The following is a 19,044-nucleotide window of genomic DNA, read 5'->3' as shown; positions in this document are numbered from 1 at the left end:
GTACCGCGTCTTGCCAAATTGTCTCTCGGCAATTCGTTTCCCAGTTAATCTATCGAAACGAATGCGGCGTAACCGGTTGAGAGAGAGAGAGAGAGAGAGAGAGAGAGAGAGAGAGAGAGAGAGAGAGAGAGAGAGAGAGAGAGAGAGAGAGGGGGGGCGCCCAAGGAAGGAAGAAGATAGGAAGACATAGTCACATCGCTCGTACAGTTATACGTACGAGAAGTGGCGTAAAATATAGCTCGCGGAATCGCGAGTGGTAGCCGCTGGAATGGGAGCCGGGAGAGGAGTGAATGTCTCGTCGCGTTTGACGGTACCGGGGCGAGTTTATGAATGGTCCCGCGGACGTGCCGGAAGTTGCCGGCCGCGCGAAGGAAATTTTTAGCCTCGCGCCCGCGGGCGGCGAGTTTTTCATCAATCATCACGCACAACACGTCGGCCGCGGCGCGGCCGCGATCCACCGTGCGACCGTAGGAAAGTTGCTAAAACCGTGTTTGCGTTAGCAACGTGTAATTACGCCACGCTGCCTTTTTATCGCCGATTATTCCGCCGGCGAAGAAGCTGTAAAGGCGCCCCGCGACATCCGCGTTTCTACCGCGCCGCTAAAAACTTTACCGTTCGACCGTCATTCAACCTTTGTTTACGCGTTGATGTCGTTAAGCGCGCTCGTTACCACGCGATCATGCAGATCGAAGGGGTTGCCCCCGTTACGTTTACCTGCGTAGATACTGCAACTAAACGAATTAGAACGCTTTAGAAAGAATTTATGTAAATTTTATTCCCATAGATTGTCGACGCGAATAAATCTCGACATTTCTTCTTCTATAACGTTATAAAGCGTTGATAAAATTGTATACCCGGGGACATTTCATTACCATCGCATTTTCTTAATATTCCGACGCGTAAGGCGCACTTTTTTTTACAAATATTTCTATACGCAGAAAATACCACACACATCGTAAATACCTAAAGTAAATCTTCGTTTACTAGAATATCCATGGTCCAAAGCCACAGTTTGATTATATTGATATTTAGATCGCAGATCTGTGTCACAAAAATTCATACGATGACTACGAACAATCTCCCGGCGATATCTAAAGGGGGAAAAAAAAGTACACTCTCAAGTTTCGCCGAGCAAGCTATATATCAGAAGCTGCAACCCATATATGCCCTTCGTGCCGGTGTATATAAGCAACGAAGGCCACCGTGCTCGGAAAGATAGTCCACCCTGCTATCCGGGCAGCCGATGAAAGAAGGTCACGCGAGGAACTGCAGTCATTCTCGGAAAGTGCCGACTCGTTTCTTCATCTAGCGTGACGTCAACGTCACGACGACGACGACGACGACGACGACGGTGGCAGCAGCGGGCGGCGTCGAACGGACAAGAGCGGCGGAAAAGAGATCTGATCTGAGCGAGGGAGAGAGGAGAGGACGGGAAGGGGGGGGAGAGGAGGAGGGAGCCTCTCGGGACGGCCGAGGTGAGCTACCAGTTAAAGCGTGCGGCTCGGGCATGAATGAACGAACCGGCAAACCGAATGAAGGAAGGAACGGACTGCGGCGGACCTGCTCGCCCGTGTATTAGCCAACTCGGTATTTACTCGTCGTCGCGCGGACTCCGCGTCGCGCGTGTGTACGTGCACGTCGCCTAGGCACATCCGTGCGCCACGATTTTACGCGCCCGGCTCCGACTGAAATCGAGAGAAGGAGAGAGGGAGCGAGAAAGAAAGAGAAAGAGCGAGAGAGAGAGAGAGAGGGCGGAGGAGGGAGGAAGAGCAACAGAGGAAGAGAGAGAGACAGCGCGCGCGCGCGCGCCTCTCGTTCGTAACGTGCGCGCCGACGCCAGTGTTAGTCCGCCGCGTGTGACGGGAGAGTATTCATTCATAAAACTCAGAGCGAGAAGAGTGAGGGCTAGGAGGCCTGTGCGCCGCCACTCCGCGCTGTCGCGTCGTGCGATCGTAGCGTGGTGGGGAGTCAAGTGTTTTACGTCTCCCTCTCGCCGCGTCCCTTTCCAGTTCCGTCGTCGGTCTCGCTCGTTCTTCCCGTCTCGCGCTCGCTCGCGCGTACGTTTCCAAGTTCTCTGTCTCTCTCTCTCTCCCCCCCCCTCCGTTTTCATCGCTCCGTTAATTCCACCTGGGTGGAATCTTCCCCACGGATGACCCACGGCTTCGCCCGCTCGCCTTACGTGATTTTACGTTTTTACCCGCGCGAAACGGCTGGACGTATTTTCGGATTGTACCTCGCGTCTCTGCTCGATGTTTTTTCCATTCCCCTCGCTTCCATTCAGCCCGAAAATACTCCTGCGTGTCTTCTGGGTCTACATGTTTCGAGAATCTTCCAAATATTTCCACACATAATTCGGCCTCGCTCGCCCTTCTTTCCTCTCCATTTCCGAACCCGAACCCGAACCCGAACCCCCCCCCTCTCTCTGTCTGTCTTTCTTTCTCAGTCTCTCCGGGTTGCTATCTACGGCACGCTTCCCCTATAATAAACCGGTGTCCCTCGCCGCCCACCTCCTTCGCGCGTCCTCATCTCCTTCCGTTCTTACGCCTCGCTGCCCCTCCCTGGGGTCCGCGGGCGCACGTACATGACATACACACGGCGCGACTGTCATGCGACTTAGCCATCCGTGACACCGGAGTCACGACGAAGGGAACCGGCGACTCGGCCGATCGTCTTACTCTCGCTCAGTCTCTCCCACCCTGCTGCCCTCCCCGAGGCTCGGTCGCCCGTGGCGTGCGAGGAGAGCGTCCTCTCTCGCTCTCTGTCTCTCTCTCTCCCTCTTTCTCCGGCCGCTTTACTCCGCGTTTTACCGCATCGCTTTGCGGCTCCCCCGAACACGGGGACTCCCCGCAAAACTCGCGTGTTCGCCCGAGAGTGAGTCGTGTGAAACGAATCCTGACCGGCGTCAAAGTCCTTGTCCCCCTTCGCGTCCGCCCGCTGGACCGCCGCCCGCCGGAGTCTCCGGACGCCCGTGAAATCGCGGATACGTAAAACGCGATCGAAGACGCATCCACTTCCCCTCTCCGAGGAAGAGAGTGTGTGTGTGTGTGTGAGAGAGAGAGACGACTCTCGATCCCCCTCTTCTCTCGTTCTCCACCTCCCTTCCTGGACGGGTCTTCCTCTACTTTTCTCCTGCACCTTTGCTCTCCTCTGCCTCTTCTTCTTCTTCTTCGGAGTTTCTGCCCCCTCGTCTCTCACTCTTCCACCTCTGGTTCTAGCTCTCTCTTTCTCTTTTTCTCCCGGCGTGTACGCACTTACCTGCGGAACGCGGTCGTACGTGCCCGACAGTGGCGCTTCGGCTTAACGAACTCCGGTGGCGCCGAAGGAAAGACCGTTTCGTGGCCGGGGCGGCGGATCACCTCGATCCTCTCGTGCGAGCGATACACAACACACGTCGCACGGGCCGGAGTGCGAGGAGCGTCCGTGACGCGCGGCGATACGTGCGTGCGGCTCCCTCGGCTGCTCTCCTCGCAGGCCTGCTTCAGTGCGCGGCGTCTCGCGTGGTGCGCGTTCCCCTACGAGAGTGCCCGCCGAGTCGAGTCGAGTCGAGTGCCCGCGCTATACGCGATCGTCGTCGCCGTCGTCGCCGCCGCCTAGCGAGTCTCGGGGTGGCCAGCGCGAATTCGGACAAAGCGGGAAGGAAGCGCGAAACGGAGCAGGGGGCATTTCCGTCCCCGACGGACCGGGCGGCGACGCGCCTACGTATTTTCGGACTCTCGCTCCCTCCACCGGGGAGCCTCGCTCCATCTCGCCACCGTCCCACCCCGCCTCCTCCCTCTGGTCCTCCCGCTCGGGCCGGAGCAACGAGCGGTTGCGCAAGCAGGTATTCGGAAATAACCCGTGTGGGTCGCAGTTATGAATTGATAGCAAACACATGGTGGACACGCCACGCTCCGCGGCCCGCACCGCGCGCCCGCCGCCCGGCCAGTAATGCGCCTCGTCGACGCTCCCGGATCTCCTCTCGGCCTCCACGCGACGTGACCGCCGCGCGCGCACGCCGAGCTCGGCCCGCCATTGATAAATCGAGAGACTGTCGGCGGCCAAGCGGCTCGCTCGGCTGTTATGCCGGTTCATCGCGACGCCGTGACGCGCGCGAAGAAGCAACAATTGGCGACCTCGATGGCACCGGGCGATTGCACGCCGCTGCGAGAAGCGGCGCGTTGGCCCCGCGCCGCGAAAAGAAGCGCGCCCGCCGAGTGACTCGCCGACACGACACCGGTCGCCTCGTGGACGGGGATCGTCCCCCTCGTGGTCGAGCAACGGTGCGCATTATGGGATAGACGGTCCAGGGGCTCCTCCGTCTCGAGAAGGTTGAACCGGCGGCGAACGGATCGGCGCGCGAGATCGAGCTCGCTACCGCACGTGGTGCCGAGCGACGAGCCGACTGGACTGACTCTACCGGATCGTCTTCGACTGGTGCGCGCGCGACTTAGATGATTTCATCTCACCGCGTCCCGAGTGACAACGAGAGGGAAGGAGCGCGAGTTCGGTAGCGAGATATAAAGAGTAAGGACGGACGAATGACACTGATAACCCTGGACTACGTGCATGTGCAGTGATCACACGAAATCGGCACTCATGTACGTTGATTACGGCGGCGACGCTTATGCCGGAATGGGAATCAAGGCCATGAAGTCCTTTGGCAGGTCCAGAGGTAGGAATCTCAAGGACAGAGCTGCACTTATATACTTGCGTTCGTCTCGTTACAACGAGATGTAATGAAGCGTAAAACATTTAACATAATGATCTCGTAAGGGTTAGCCGATGGCCGTAAGAACTGCAGAATATTGCGCGACTCCGGCGCATTATCTGTCTTTATCTTCGCGTACGCGTATAAAATTAATATTGTTACCCAATTGTAAAAACGACAGTCATTAGCATATGACGTAGTTAGAGTCTCGCGTCGGTCTTGCGCCGGAGAAAACGGATTGGAAACCGCAACATTTGTTGATAAACACAATCCAAGACTTTTACGGCGAGTTCAGCGAGTTAATTTAGACCCATGTTTTATTCATCGGTTCGTGGTATTATACGTCTACGTCACAATGCGTTATCCAGAAAAAGAAATGAGATTAGTGTGTTTCGTAAGTAGCTGAGGGCAGCAAAGTCGATGTAATCTAAAGTGGTAGAAAACTTAATTAGCAAGAAACACGATGTTACACTAAAACAGCCTGTCCCTTGCACATCCGTACAACCGCATTAAAAACTTTAGTTGTGAGGCTCTTAATTAACGAATGAAATGTTAACGGAAGGTTTCCACTTTTCACTAATATAACACAATTTTTTTTTATTAACGTTTTATCTGGCGACACTTACGAAATGCAATTACAAAAATGGAGCCTCGCGGCGTAACATTTTCACGAGTCGCAACAGTACCCGAGTCGATATTTTGGTACTATTTTGACACTTTTAAGGATAATTTACACCTACTTAGCTGATCTGTACACCTACGTAGACCAGCAATAACCTACTTTGATGAATCCTTAATTCTAAAAATTTACTTGAGCTCCCACTTAAAAGGACCTACTTTAATGCTAAGTTGGCGAAAGCAGAAATTTCCGACACTATCGGTTTTAAAGTAGGAGTGAATTTTGTACTTGCAGCTCGACCTCGTTTACTGTTTAGGTCCTACTGTATTAAAGGTTCAACATAGGGCCAAAATTTCGATTCGGGCCTGTCTGTATATTACAAGTACGAAAGAACGCATCTATAAATGCTTCTCGACACTCGCGCGGTGGTAGCTAAGGGGTGGTATATAAATGCGACCCGTGCGCACGCGTCCCGTTTCCGGAAATGAAGATTAACCCTGACTCTGACATTGGAGACGCCGTGATCGTGCCAACGTGATTAACGCAAACGTGACTTAGTTCCCCGACAGACTGTAGCAGATGCCATCGACGCTGCTCGCGCGCGAACATAATCCGTGCGTACTGTTGGTGTACGCACTTCCTGCAGTTGGGAGGGCTCGCTGCTAGGGTATTCAGATTTTTATTTATTGTGACGAGATGCACCAGGGTGATAGAGAGGGGGAGCTGAGTTTAGATAGTTTAGGCTATTAGACGCGTTTGAGTTAATTTATTTTATTAAAGTGTACAATTGACAGTCGTTTTCGTATATTTCGCGTGCAATCAGGCACGCAATAATCTTTTAATTGCCAATGTTGCGTACACAGAGAAAAGGATTTCTTTGGATTTAATCAATTTTGTTGTATCCAAACAAATTTGATATCCGAAATGGACCAAACAAATCATTTGGTTGAATTCGAAGTAATATACACCTTTGTCTGAAATAAAATATTTGCTTGAAACAAAAGGTATACTCTCTGTGAACTAAATGATATTATCGTTTGATAGAAAATATGTGAAAAGAATTTGCATACATACATCTTTTTTCCTCTACATTATAATTTTTTCCTCATTGGAAGAAGAAAGATAAACACTGAATACACTATGTTCAGCTATAAAGAATAGACCGTTAGATGATTGGACTGTGTCTACTGATGCGGTAGCTTGTATGTCTGGCTGCCGTGATTTTACTTACGAGTTCGGCGGCCATCTAGTGGCAGCACCGAACGTTAGAAGCGCCTGGACAAATAATATAATTACTTAATTTACAGATATTAACTTCAAATAATAGAGACTGTCTGAATAAAACAAGAAGATTTTTATTCAAACAAATAATGTTTCGTACAAGCATATGGTGTTTCAGCGGAAACAAATTTCAATCAAATAAATAGGATTACTAAATCCAAAGAAATCTTTTTCTCCGTGTACGTTTACAAGAAGTGGGACGTATCGCAGTAAAAGCAAACAGCTGCTTGCATAAAGAAACAACTGATAAAAACTAAAAACTGGATAATCGCTTTTCTGCGACCATTTTCGCGTAGGAAATTTTCAACTTTTGACTTTCCGTTCCGGAGCGGATTTCTTGCTCGGCGCAGGCAGGTTTATCAAAGTTATCGAAACGCATATCCCGAAAAGAAATGCTGCTCGCTACGAGGTAGCTCGTCCAAGAGTCCGCGCAGCTGAGCAGTTTCCTACGGCCTCCTGTGTGCGATCCTTAAGTAGGGGATCTGTCGAGCGAGTAGTTGCTGCTATTCGACGATACTTCCTGGCAACCGGTTTCGAGGCAACTGCTTGATCCGTTTTCTTCTACTTGCAGATATCGCAAGTAGAGCTCTTACTATTCAAAGTATTTCTGGTATTCGTATATTGGATTAATATTGACAGTGCGGTGGAAACGACCGCGCGGCTACGCGGGTATTCCATAATATCGCTCGAAGAGCGATTCGATCGAGTTTTGCAGGAGAGTAATACACAACGCGGGGATATAATGAACGGGGATTAACCGCGCGCGGAGTCGCGAGGGGAGGGACAGAAAAACCAAAAAAAAAACACGGCAGGCTTGTTTTGTTCAACTACGAGGAGGGCATCGACTCCGCGAGCGAGACACCTAGGATCGTCCGGAGCGAATCGGATTTTTTTCCTCGGTCGTTTACATAACTTTCGAGTGGCAAGTAAGCGTGTAAAGAAAGAAGTGAAACACTTGAAGTTTCAGGCGAATTTAAATGCTAATGTTTCCTGTTAATCACGAGATGTCCTTTCACTTCCATTCCGTTGTATCGGCGTGTCTTGACGCGGGGTCCGCGACGCGTTTTCTTCCACTCGATTCGACACGTAAAAATTGGGGAACGTAACGAAAGTCACGTCTACTTTTTGCCAGACGGGAAGGAAACTGATAACGATTGTCATTTTTCACATTTACTCGATTGAAATGCCCATATCGATTGTTACTGCTTAATCATAAATTTTACGGCGCTAAATAATTGTCCGTAAAACTGCCGCCGAGGTATTTCCCTGCACTTAATAGCTGTGATAACGACTCGCCGCGCCTTTTTTATGGCGAACAATTATCAATGATTTTAACGAAAACCATAAAGAGGAACGTTTCTATAACGGTTGTTTAAATCTAATGATCGAAGAAAGCTCTTTTTTGTAGCTCACTTAAGAGGCATTCCAAGAATTTCCTTGTCACGAAGCCAAATATTCTTCTGTGCTATAATTCGAGGTTTAAAAGAGCTTTGAAGAATATTTCGGCAAGTTATTGCAAAATACCAAATTTGTCTCATTTTAAAGGCTACATTTGGATGAGTCGGGCGAACAATAATTATGATTTTAATGAAAATCATAAAGAAAAACGGTTGTTTAAATCTTACGATCAAAGGCAGAAAGAGTTTTCTTCGAAGAAGAAGAAGACGAAAAGAGCTTCGAAGAAGATTTCAGCAAGTTATCGCAAAATACCGAATTTCGTTCATTTTGAAACCTACATTTGGACGAAGCAGACACGATGTCTAGAGAAAATTGCAATTGTAAATTTAAAAAGTGATCTTACTTTAATGTAGACATACAGACGTGTAACAAACGGATATGAGATTCGACAGAATAAACTGCTAAAGGTTTCCCGTGCCGCAGCTTTAACTCGTAAACTCGGTGTATCGGGTTAAAAATTGAGAATTCTAAATTCGCCGTTATATCGACCGCGGTCGCCTGAATTGTCACATTTGCATCCGTTTGTTACACATTATAAAGTTGATCCGCTTAAGCGAGCGCGCTAAATGAGATTACTGATAATTGCGCGAAATGAGAAAGTAGACACTTTGCGGCGCGGCACGCCAACGGCGCGACGCACCGGGGCATAATGCAGGCAACGTAGTATTTCAATAATTCATTTCGTGGAAGTAGTAAGATTACACGGACGCTACAGACAGTGATTCTAACTTTCATTGTCAGTGCAATGACATAAGCGTTGCGTTGCGGCGCGCCGTCATTGCTTTCGACTGACACGCGTACGGATTGTACGCCGCGTTACACACGCTAGAAAACAAGTCGTTTCCCGTTCGACTGTTACGTCAAGCGAATTATTTGCTCAGAGGATTCGAGAAAATCATTGGGCGTAACGAGACTTTTGCCCGAAATCGGGAGACGCGTCTCGAACGCCGCGATTTCCTCCCTTGGCGAAATATGTCAAGCTGTTCACGGTTTAATTCTAAACTCGGACGCCGCGTAGCCAGAAATCAATCTCTTCGTGCGCACATTCCGTGCGGCACGTGAGCTATAATCCGGCCGATTTATTTCTTTTCATTGATTCTGTAATTGTGCGAATTATGCAACCGCGATTACGAATTGCGCAATGAAAATCCGTCGCAGCGGCGAATATTCGTGGCACTGGGCGCGCGCACGTCGTGGTAAAACCACGTAAAATCATAAAACGAGACATTACATATCCCCAAATGCCCCTCTATTAATATCCGCGCGTATTTCAAAGTCAGTCAATCATATCCCGAACTGATTATCCCGGGCAATTTCGGTATCGATCCAGTTGGCTGTCGTTGGCGCTATTCGTGGGTCTCGGGCTCTGCGAATAATTCGTAATTCGAATTGCTTTTGCTACGACACACGCTTTCTCGTTCCAGAAATACGACGCATTACAATTCGCTATTTAAATAACAGTAATCTTATTATTACGAAACGACTCGTCCGGAAGCAGAGAAGAATTAACAAACGGATTTTACAGCCGTTTGTGCCCGAGGTGAAAATACTGTGTTATGCTCAAGAGATAAACGTAGCATACTATGGTATATACTTGTGGAATTGGAGTATATTAAAGAGGAGCTCCAAGAGCTGCTTCTTGAAAGAATACATGACTTTGGAGCACGATACGTCTGACCGCAACGCATGAGCTGATTATAATTTGGTGCATTGAGAATATGACGCAGAGCATTCAAATACGGTAAACAACAAAGAAATTGAGCATGTGTCGTATTTAATGATGACTTACTCACGGATATTGCGTACGACATTTTTCAAGAATAAGATGCCGCTCTCTGAAAGTCCATCGGTGGATTTTCACTGAATACAGCGAATAGTTGCTGATTTACACTCGGAGAGAATTTTCTCTTAAAATTTACCCCGAAAATCGTGTAATCGTGGGACACCATGGCATTTTGAGGAACCGCATGCGAGGGTTTTTGAAATTTTACAATACATTCTATTAGTAAAATGTGTACTAATTGTAAATATAATCACTAGTAATCGGCGACTATTCACTGTTTTCAGTGAAAGTCCACTGATTGATTTTCAGAGAGTGGGATCTTATTCTTGAAAAATATTGCATGCGATAATGAAAATCGTGTAATCGTAGGACAACATAGCACTTTGGCGAACTTTATGAGTGTTTTGAAAAAATTTTTAATGTACGGTAAAATTTCCAAACACTCGCATAAAATTCTTGGAGATGCCACGACTACATGATTTTCAGGATAAATTTTAAGAGAGAATTCGCTCCGTGTATGACTTAGATTGTCGCCTCGGGTGCGCGTGTGGTTGCGCAGAATAATTTCCGTATATTAATTGCAATTTACTAAGTGTTTCCGAACGGATTCTCGAGTTGTGAAAAAATCTTTGCGGCATGAATGAAAGGCGGCGCAGCGTATGTCCGCTCGCGTGTATTTGTCCATAGCAGCGAGCAGCGAATGGCTTGACCCGATTATGGCTATATATACATCAAAAAGTCTCGCATCTGGCGAAGATGTGCCGCGAACAACTGCAGAACGTTATCTTGGTTCCGGTTTCAAAATGACGGCTGTTTAGCTCCCTCAAACACTCGTAAAATCTGATGTATGGAGTCCAAAGTGGCGCACTTTCTCTCGCCCGTAGACATTAAATAGGCCAAACCTGAGAGGAACGACGTTCCTTTCAATATCGAGACGTCAAACTTGATGGAATTTTTGTAAGCTTCGGGTGGCCGCGACGAAGCGAAAAGCGATGGTGACGTGCAGTTGAATCGGTTAGAAAGGGTTTACACATGACAAAATCATATAGTCGGAAAAAACCTGAAACTGTTTTATAAGCATATTATTAAATTTTCAGTAGGTCTTACGCTACTTTGCCCCGAAAGTGGGGGTTTAAGGCAAGTTTTTCAATTAAAAAAAAAATTGTTCTAACATTTTACATCAAAGGATCCATTGTTAACGCATTGTCGGTCAAAAAGTCTCCTTTCTATCCTCGCTGGCTCAATTGTTCGCGACAGCTGAATCCGGCGTCGGACTTTTTTCGACATGTTAAATTGCCTCTCTCCGATTATTAGAAAAACACATACACGCGTACTTATATTCTCAATTTGAAACGGAATGCTGAGCATAACAAATTAGGCCAACTCTCAAATGTTGTAGAACAACTTCTACACAATATCGGCTTCGCGTTGCTTTTACGCCAGTTTCACAACGCAATATTGATCTTACATTGGTTTTATATTGATTTCACAGCGCAATGGGTCTCGCATTGGTTTTATACGACTTTCACACGTAATCGGAATCACATTTGCGTAGTTATTATAGTTCACCGGCGGCTATGTCGGTCACGTTCGACGACGATGCATTTGCGAGTACGGGTAGGAACGGCATGTAACAAACGGCCGTTAAAGGGGGAAAGGGATTGCGGCGGGGCGGTGCGATTTTTTTCCAGGGACAAAAAGCGACGATAAAACCCAGATAGAAATGGATTCACGGAATCTGACAGCGCGCGCGAGAGAGAGTATAATCGACCGCGGAACGATAATTGGTCCACGAGGGTTATGCTAGTGTTAACTTGGTTTACATACGTGTGAAATGGTTGACGAAATTGCTGTATCGCCCAGGAAGTAAGCATGGTTGTTGTGATAACGTTTATCACGGCAAAACACTCCGCGATAATAGGCACTGTGACAATGGTGCCACGCGGAGAGAATGATTTATCTCAAAGAGTTAATAAAGAATTTATCAGAGTCATATCTCGTTTAACCAATCCTAAAGCTGGCATCTCAAATATTTGTTAAAAATTGTTTTGGTCTCTTGAGAGACTTTACGGGTCTTATCTAATTGATAAATAATTATATCCTCTCTACGTTCTCTGCTTGTTAGCAACTTTCCTTGCTTCAATGTATTATCTTTAGTTTATTGCGTATAACCCGTAAGAAAATTTTGAATTCTCTTATGAATCAGACTTTTATCATACATACGTGTCGATTAATCTCAAATTAATTTCGTTTTAATAGCAAACGGCATTGAAGCGGAATCAATTAAGATAAAGTTCACAAATTTCCGTCGCTAAAAGTCACGCCTAGGGGAACCGCGAGATAAGCGAGTTTTCGAAGGGAAAACCGCTGAGGGCATTGTGGCGTACAGATATGCGGCATAGTAATTTTTGGGCATTACTTGGGGCACTAGGTCTTTCTGAGGCATTATAAAGCTAAAATAAAATAAAGTAGGATAATAAGATAAAGTAATGCCCACTGGGTAAAGGTGGGCATTGGTGTACAAGATTTTGGCCAGCGGTTTCCCCCTCGGAAAACCGTCGAACGAACTTCCGCGCTTGTCGCGAGTCGAATCGTTTTTATTCAGCCGAGCGTAGTTGGTAGCGCGAATTAATTGGCACGGACAACGATGGCAAATTGCGCGGAGATTACTTACGACTAATTATGGAATCCTGCCCCTGTTATCTCGGCGAAACACGCGGTTTCGCGATAATCGTCGGTTAACAATGACGCTACCGCTCGTTACCATCGCGCGCCCGCTATCAACTGCCGCGTGCAACAAGGACTCCCGCCCTCCTCCCCCGTTCCTAGCGCGCGGCGATTTATCAGCGCGCCGGCAACCGACCGTTTTGCGATTGCGATATCCCGTTGGGGGATTACCATCGCCAAGTCCCATGGCAGCACCTCTCCTTGAATTTTTCAAAACCCCAATGAGCTGATAATCTCCCGCTTTGTCCCCGCCCGTCGTCCCGCGCATGATAATTCGTGGTTTTATGGTATGATAAACCGTACCCTGAATCACTATCGAGACCCCGAGACACAAAGCGTCTCGTTTTCAGTGCGCAGCTTGACCAACTACGCATTACGAAAGTTAATCGCAAGGTTAAGTAACTCGTGATCTCGATAAGCGCATCAGTTGGGGGGAAAAGTCTAGCTCCGGAAGGAGAGATTTTCCGTTTCGTATACCTCGATAAATGCGGCGCGAGGATCGCAAAATTATATTAATATATAATTTATTAACTTCAGCTCACGGCCAAGAAGTGGACTTGGTTCACAATAGGTTCTTAACTCATTCATTCTTGCAACACTCATTTCATTCCTCTCTATTTTCTTTCTTACATGTTGTGACTAGTATTTCTAGTTGCTTTATTTACTTAGGTTACTGATCGCAAAATTATATTAATATCTTTCTTAAGGCCGAATCAGACTAGCAATTGTCGACGCGGATTGGATTGCGATTGTCTTCTAGCCAATGAGAGCAAAACATGCCAGCGCTTTAATCGACTCTCATTGGCTGGAGGATCATCAATCGCCAATCCTAATCCAATCCGAGTCGGCGATTGCTAGTCTGATTCGGCCTTTACGGATATCATCAAATCCGCGCAAGGTGCATTTATTATTCGAGTCTTCGTGAAATTTACCAATTTCGTATTTTGTCTATTGTTACCGTAAACTAATTTTTTATGAAATTGTTATCGCAACGGTCGCTAAAACGTTTGGCCGCGACAGTCCTTTGTTCACAAGTTTGTGACAGTAATCGAGGATAATTTAGACACCGCATGCGGATAATGTGCCTATCTGACTCGCTCGTGTCGCGTTTGTGCGCCTTAGGAGGGCATGGAGAATTCTGCTTGCTTCCCCGAGGGTTTCTTATGCGGGATGAATGGCCTTACAGCCTAGTCACGCCGATGCGAGGCGATGCGATGGATGAAACCAAACGTGCGCGGGAGAGCCACCGGCCGGAGCAACAGGTGTATACAACAGAAAGGCGGGTCGGTGGCACGCCGATACCAACACGTGCTCGCACTTGCGCCCGTACATAGTTGGGTGGTTTCAGCGCGACATACAGCGGACGTTGCGTCGTGGTCTCCGGCCGCTAAACTCGCCTCGCGACGTCCCATTTTAATTTCTGTCAGTCTTAGCGTACGTCGAGCGAAATGAAACCAGGTTCTCGTCGGACTTGGAAGCCCATCGAGCGATAAAGGCTCGATTCCACGTCGTAATTTGTCAGTCTATGTTGTTTACTAAATTACGACTGACGAATTTGGCATTTTGTTGACGGTCTTCCTGCCATGCGGTGTAAATCTTGATCGCTTGGTCGAAACTATTTCGATCGCACTCCCTATGATCAAAGTCTTGTTAAAAATAAGTAATTTTATCATATGTGGTTCTTTTTTCGTCTTTCTTATCTAAGATTTTGCGATATATATTGAAGTTTTATCTTTTATTTTTCTTCTGTTTCCTTGATACGTAACTCAACTGCATAACTTGATGTTATCTTGATGTTAAACTTTGGTTTTTGCGATATTATACATTCCGCAATGACTAGGCGACACGGGCCGATAAGCAATTTTGGGCGACAGACGGATTTGGAGACGCGTTTCTCTCGCGCAGTTTGTTCAGAGCAGCTGCCGCAGTTGTTTGGTTGCCGAGTATTCTCGAGGTGTAGAGGAAAGAGGGATAAGCCAGAAGACGTTGGTAGCACGTGCCTCGTGTCGGCTATACTCGTGAAGGTTACGCACTCACCCTAGCGTGTTCCAGATGGACGGGAGAAAAAAATCTCCTTATAAACAACTGCGGAGTTTGGAGCTGGAGCTGCTTTCATATTTGGGTTTGGGTTTCGAGCTGCTTTCGTATAACGTAAAATGTTCGTTCGACTTGACTATCCTCTTTCAAAACTCGTCGCCATCGTTATTATATTAATTATCGAGCACTCTCTACCCACGTTTTATTATTCCTTTATTCCTCCTTTTAAAATGATTTTATCAGCTTTAATGTTTAAGAACATTAATTATTATTCCGATGTATCTTTAGCTCACGTGCAAATTATCAATCAGTAGTTGTTATAAAATTACAACTATTGGGTTGATGCGTAAGTTCGTTCCGTTTTTAAACGCGCACTTTACATATCGAATTCGATCCGCTATCAACTTCACACTTATATGACGTATTAAACATTTGAAAGTAGCAACTGAACGGAAACTGTCAAATTTGTTGTCGTCGATTGATGTTTGTGGGTCGTGTAAATTTGCATAAAGATGGATAAAAATAAGCATCGCTTTCGGCATATTATGCTTTTTTATTTTCGAAAAGGCCAAACTGCTGTTCGGACCAAAAGAGAAATAAGTTCGGTCCACGGAGAAGATGCTATTGATGATTCCACCGTTCGTAAATGGTTCCGACGATTCCGTAATGGAAAATTTAATCTCACGGACGAGAAACGTTCTGGACGGCCTTCCGAAATTGACAATTACGAAATCTTGGCCTTCAAACTGATCGTCATGAAGGAACTCGTGAAATTGCTGATATCACTGATAAATGCACATCGACAAAATATAATAAGTATGAAATTTTTTATTTAAAAACGGGACGAACTTATACATCAACCCAATACAATTATTAATAGTCGCTGATTAAATAGAAAAAGGGATAATTGTTCAGCGACAATGAAGAGGGGGAGGGGGAGAACAATTCGGTGCAGTGAAATTTCAATGCAATACTCTGTGGACGATATAATTCGTCGATTACTGTTCAGACTTTACGGTACTCTCGTGAAAGAAATTACGAGACGATAAATTTTTTAAAATACTTTGAAAGGCTCGTCGTTCATTTTCCGAAACCCGTGACAGAAATGTTTGCCTCCCAACGTTGCGCCGACGAGCGAGGTGTTTTTTTTTATAGTCATTTATAGTCATATGATTTATTTTATTCCACAAATTATTTCGTATATTCTGCAGAGCCTGTCTAATTAAGCGTCTCTAATTATTCCCGACTACAAATGCGCACTTAAAAGTTTAGCTAAGGTTATCGGATAAAGAAAATATTTTTATCGGCTGGCATTAATTGTTCGGGGAATGTGTATAACTTGGCCGTTGCGCCGATCGCCCGCAAATAACGCAAGCTTATGCAAATTTATGTTGAACGTGTCGGGGGTCAAATGCCATTTGGGTCGCGGGCCTCGGTTATTTTAAATTTCCATTCGATTAAGTAAAGGATCGCGTTCCGTCTAACCCGGCGTCGATCGATCCGATCGGTAAGCCGAGTGCGTTTTATAAAGAAGCAAGAAGAAGATGAAAAAAAAGAAAGAGGAAAACTCGTTAATCCGCGATGCATCAACTCGCAGCACCTGCCAGCGAACGTATCGCGATATCTCGATCTCCCCGTTATATTCAAGCTACAAATGATACACTACGGACACGACCGTTCTGATTTATAACGCAATGTGGTCATATAAAGCTACGTAGAATAGACGCGAAATCTAAGAGCGATCCTAGAAGCTGGATATATCAGCTCGGATTCTTATGCGCTCAAGTCCCAGATTTATTTCTTTGCGTCGCACATGTCTTGTCCTGGAATCAACACTTACTTACGCCAAGGTCTAATTTTAATAATAATTTTATCAAACGGAGCCTCGCGTGTTTACCCTTGGGCAAACTGCAATTTCTACGTCAAAAAAATTATGTGCGATGCGAAAACAATGCAAGTGTGTCGTATTTGCATAGTTCATGTATAATTCATATATTCATAAAAGTAAGATGAAAGTGAGAAACTTATTTCTTTTTTAGTGCCTATTAATTCAGGAAAACATATGAGAAGATTAAGAAAAGTTTTTATAACTGAGATTTTTGTACATTGTGGCATTAGTGCAAGTTGTTACGTCGTCAAATTCGTCTTTTCTCAAATTGAATATTGTCTCCTTCGAAAGCAAGCGTGAAGCTTCTCTCGCGCGATATATTTTCACAGCGAGAAATCTCACCTGATCGTCGTTAAAAAGGCATAAAGGTCTTGATACAGAGGAAAGTCCTCTGTTATGAGATAAGATTCTAATGCGAGATAGTAGGTTTTCAACGTCCAAATTCACTCGCGAGTCTTTTTTTCGCGTCGACTGCGCGATCTAACAAACAATTTTCCACTAAACAGATTTCACTCCAAGGGCAATAAATTCATGACGAAACCAACAGACGACGTCTATTAATTTAGCAGAGTCTCCGCTGGCTCACATTAGGAGCATATCTCGTAATAGGGTACATTACTCTTTTCCGCTCCAGTACGCGAAAATAATCGAACGAATTTCTTTCGCCAACAATCGAATCGAGATGCGTCGCGCGCGCGCGCGCGCGATATATCGCGGGCCGCGAGTCGATTGTACGCACAGAGCCCGGGACGACGTCGTTCCTGCGAAACCTCGCCCCTTTGAAATTCCACTCGCGTGGCCGCGGTTGCGCCGTTGGCACGTGAATTCTCAATAGATCTTCGCACCCGAGACGCCGCACCGCTCGGTTCGTCCGTCACGCATTCGCACGGCGTCGGCGGGACGGGCCTATCTTTGGGCTACGCGCAATTTAGACGATATTCAAAAGTACGAGGCCACCGTCCGTCAAAATCCACTGCGAACGCGTATCGGGCGTCGCGTCAACGCTCGTCCATTATCGACGCGGCGTCTCGGACGAATTAAAACTCCGCCAATTAAAATGCATCGGGCTGCAACCGCGAGATGCAACGATATCGGTGGACGATGCCGTTTCCCGATATCGTTATATCTCGCGATTGCAGCGAGAGCCAGCGCTTGAGTGCCGCAAAGTGCCGTCCCTCGTTCTACGCCGTAGAACAAGCGCAGCGACGGCGACGGCGACGGCGATGCACCTGCCCGCTCTGGCGGCAGTTGCACCCCTCTTTATGACGATGCTATCTAAGATGGTTGTGTGTGCCCCCTTCGTTTCGCTTTTGCTCGCCTCGCCGCGTCGCCCCGCGCGCTGGTAGCCGTGCGCGCGACACCTGACGCACGTATATACGCGGCTCGTAAACCGCGCGCTCGCGCACACGTGCGGCACACACGCGGCTTGCACGCGAACGCCCTGTGAGAAGCGACATTAACCCGCCTTCTCACACACGGAAAGGCACTGTACGCGCTTAGGCTCCTCTCCCCCGTTTTACCTCTCGCTGCTCGGCTGGCCGACCCGGCGAATCCGTGTTTCAATGCGCCTTTTATTTTAAATAAAGGCGTGCTACACTATTTTACCTCTCTGTCGCGGGAATCAACGCACTGGCGTGACGCCGGCTCTCGTTGTTGAGCACCCTGTATGCATCGCGAACTTGCGACACCAGCTAGTAATTATACTTAGTATACATTTTACTAATAGAATGTATGGTATCAAAACCTTTACTACATAAAATCGTATTCTATTATCATTGGACGTAACATTTTAATACGATTTTTATAGCTGGTGCAATTGTTTTATATCATTTCTTTTGGAGAGAAGATAGATTTGAATACTTTTTAACCAAAATTTTACACATTATGTATTGCTTCTTTCTACGCGTATACTTGGCCTTTTTTCTAAAAAGGTATATTTTACTAATCGAATGTATGGTAAAATTTCGAAGAACTCTTATACAGTTCTTGAAAATGCCATGTTGTCCCACGATTTTCAGGGTAAATTTTAAGAGAAAATTCTCTCCGAGCGTAAATCAGCGACTATTCACTAGGTATTTTCAGTGAAAATCCACACTGATTGACTTTCAGAGAGTGGGATCTTATTCTTGAAAAATATTGCATACGATAATCTTGAAAAATATTGTATACGATATTTTTCAAGAATAAGATCCCACTCTCTGAAAGTCAATCAGTGGATTTTCACTGAAAACAGTGAATAGTCGCTGATTTACACCCGGGGGGAGAGAATTTTCTCTTAAAATTTACCCCGAAAATCGTGTAATCGTGGGACAACATGGCATTTTCAAGAACCGTATGAGAGTTTTTCGAAATTTTACCAAACATTCTATTAGTAAAATGTACACTAAGTATAATTACTAGTAGAATATGTAAAATTTCAAAAAGCTCTCATAAAATCCCTCAAAATGCCACGTTGTTCCACGATTACATGAATTTCAGGGTAAATTGTAAAAGAAAATTCTCTCCCCGTGCAGTATACCACCGCGATTTTCAGCGGTATACAGGGTGATTCAAAATAGGTATAG

At 46.3% G+C, this 19,044-nt stretch overlaps 1 protein-coding gene across 4 annotated transcripts in view; it reads left to right on the top strand.

Moving 5' to 3' along the window:
- LOC105570183 (ETS-like protein pointed) overlaps positions 1–19,044 on the top strand; it is a 137,373-nt gene that overhangs the window by 73,164 nt on the left and 45,165 nt on the right. Inside the window, exon 1 of one of the 4 annotated variants that reach the window (XM_012027191.1) lies at positions 3,911–4,651. The exons of the other annotated variants lie outside the window; for them this stretch is intronic. Coding sequence (XP_011882581.1) covers positions 4,546–4,651 — 106 coding nt within the window. The 5' untranslated portion in view covers positions 3,911–4,545. Of the gene's footprint in view, positions 1–3,910; positions 4,652–19,044 lie in introns of those variants that run through there. 4 annotated transcript variants of the gene reach the window in all.

This window comes from Vollenhovia emeryi, unplaced genomic scaffold (genome assembly GCF_000949405.1).
Source record: "Vollenhovia emeryi isolate VEMERY1.0 unplaced genomic scaffold, V.emery_V1.0 DF939121.1, whole genome shotgun sequence".
In the NCBI taxonomy this organism is placed as follows: Eukaryota; Metazoa; Arthropoda; class Insecta; order Hymenoptera; family Formicidae; genus Vollenhovia; species Vollenhovia emeryi.
Note: the sequence above shows the minus strand (reverse complement) of the source record. Positions and strands in the feature narration are given on the sequence as shown.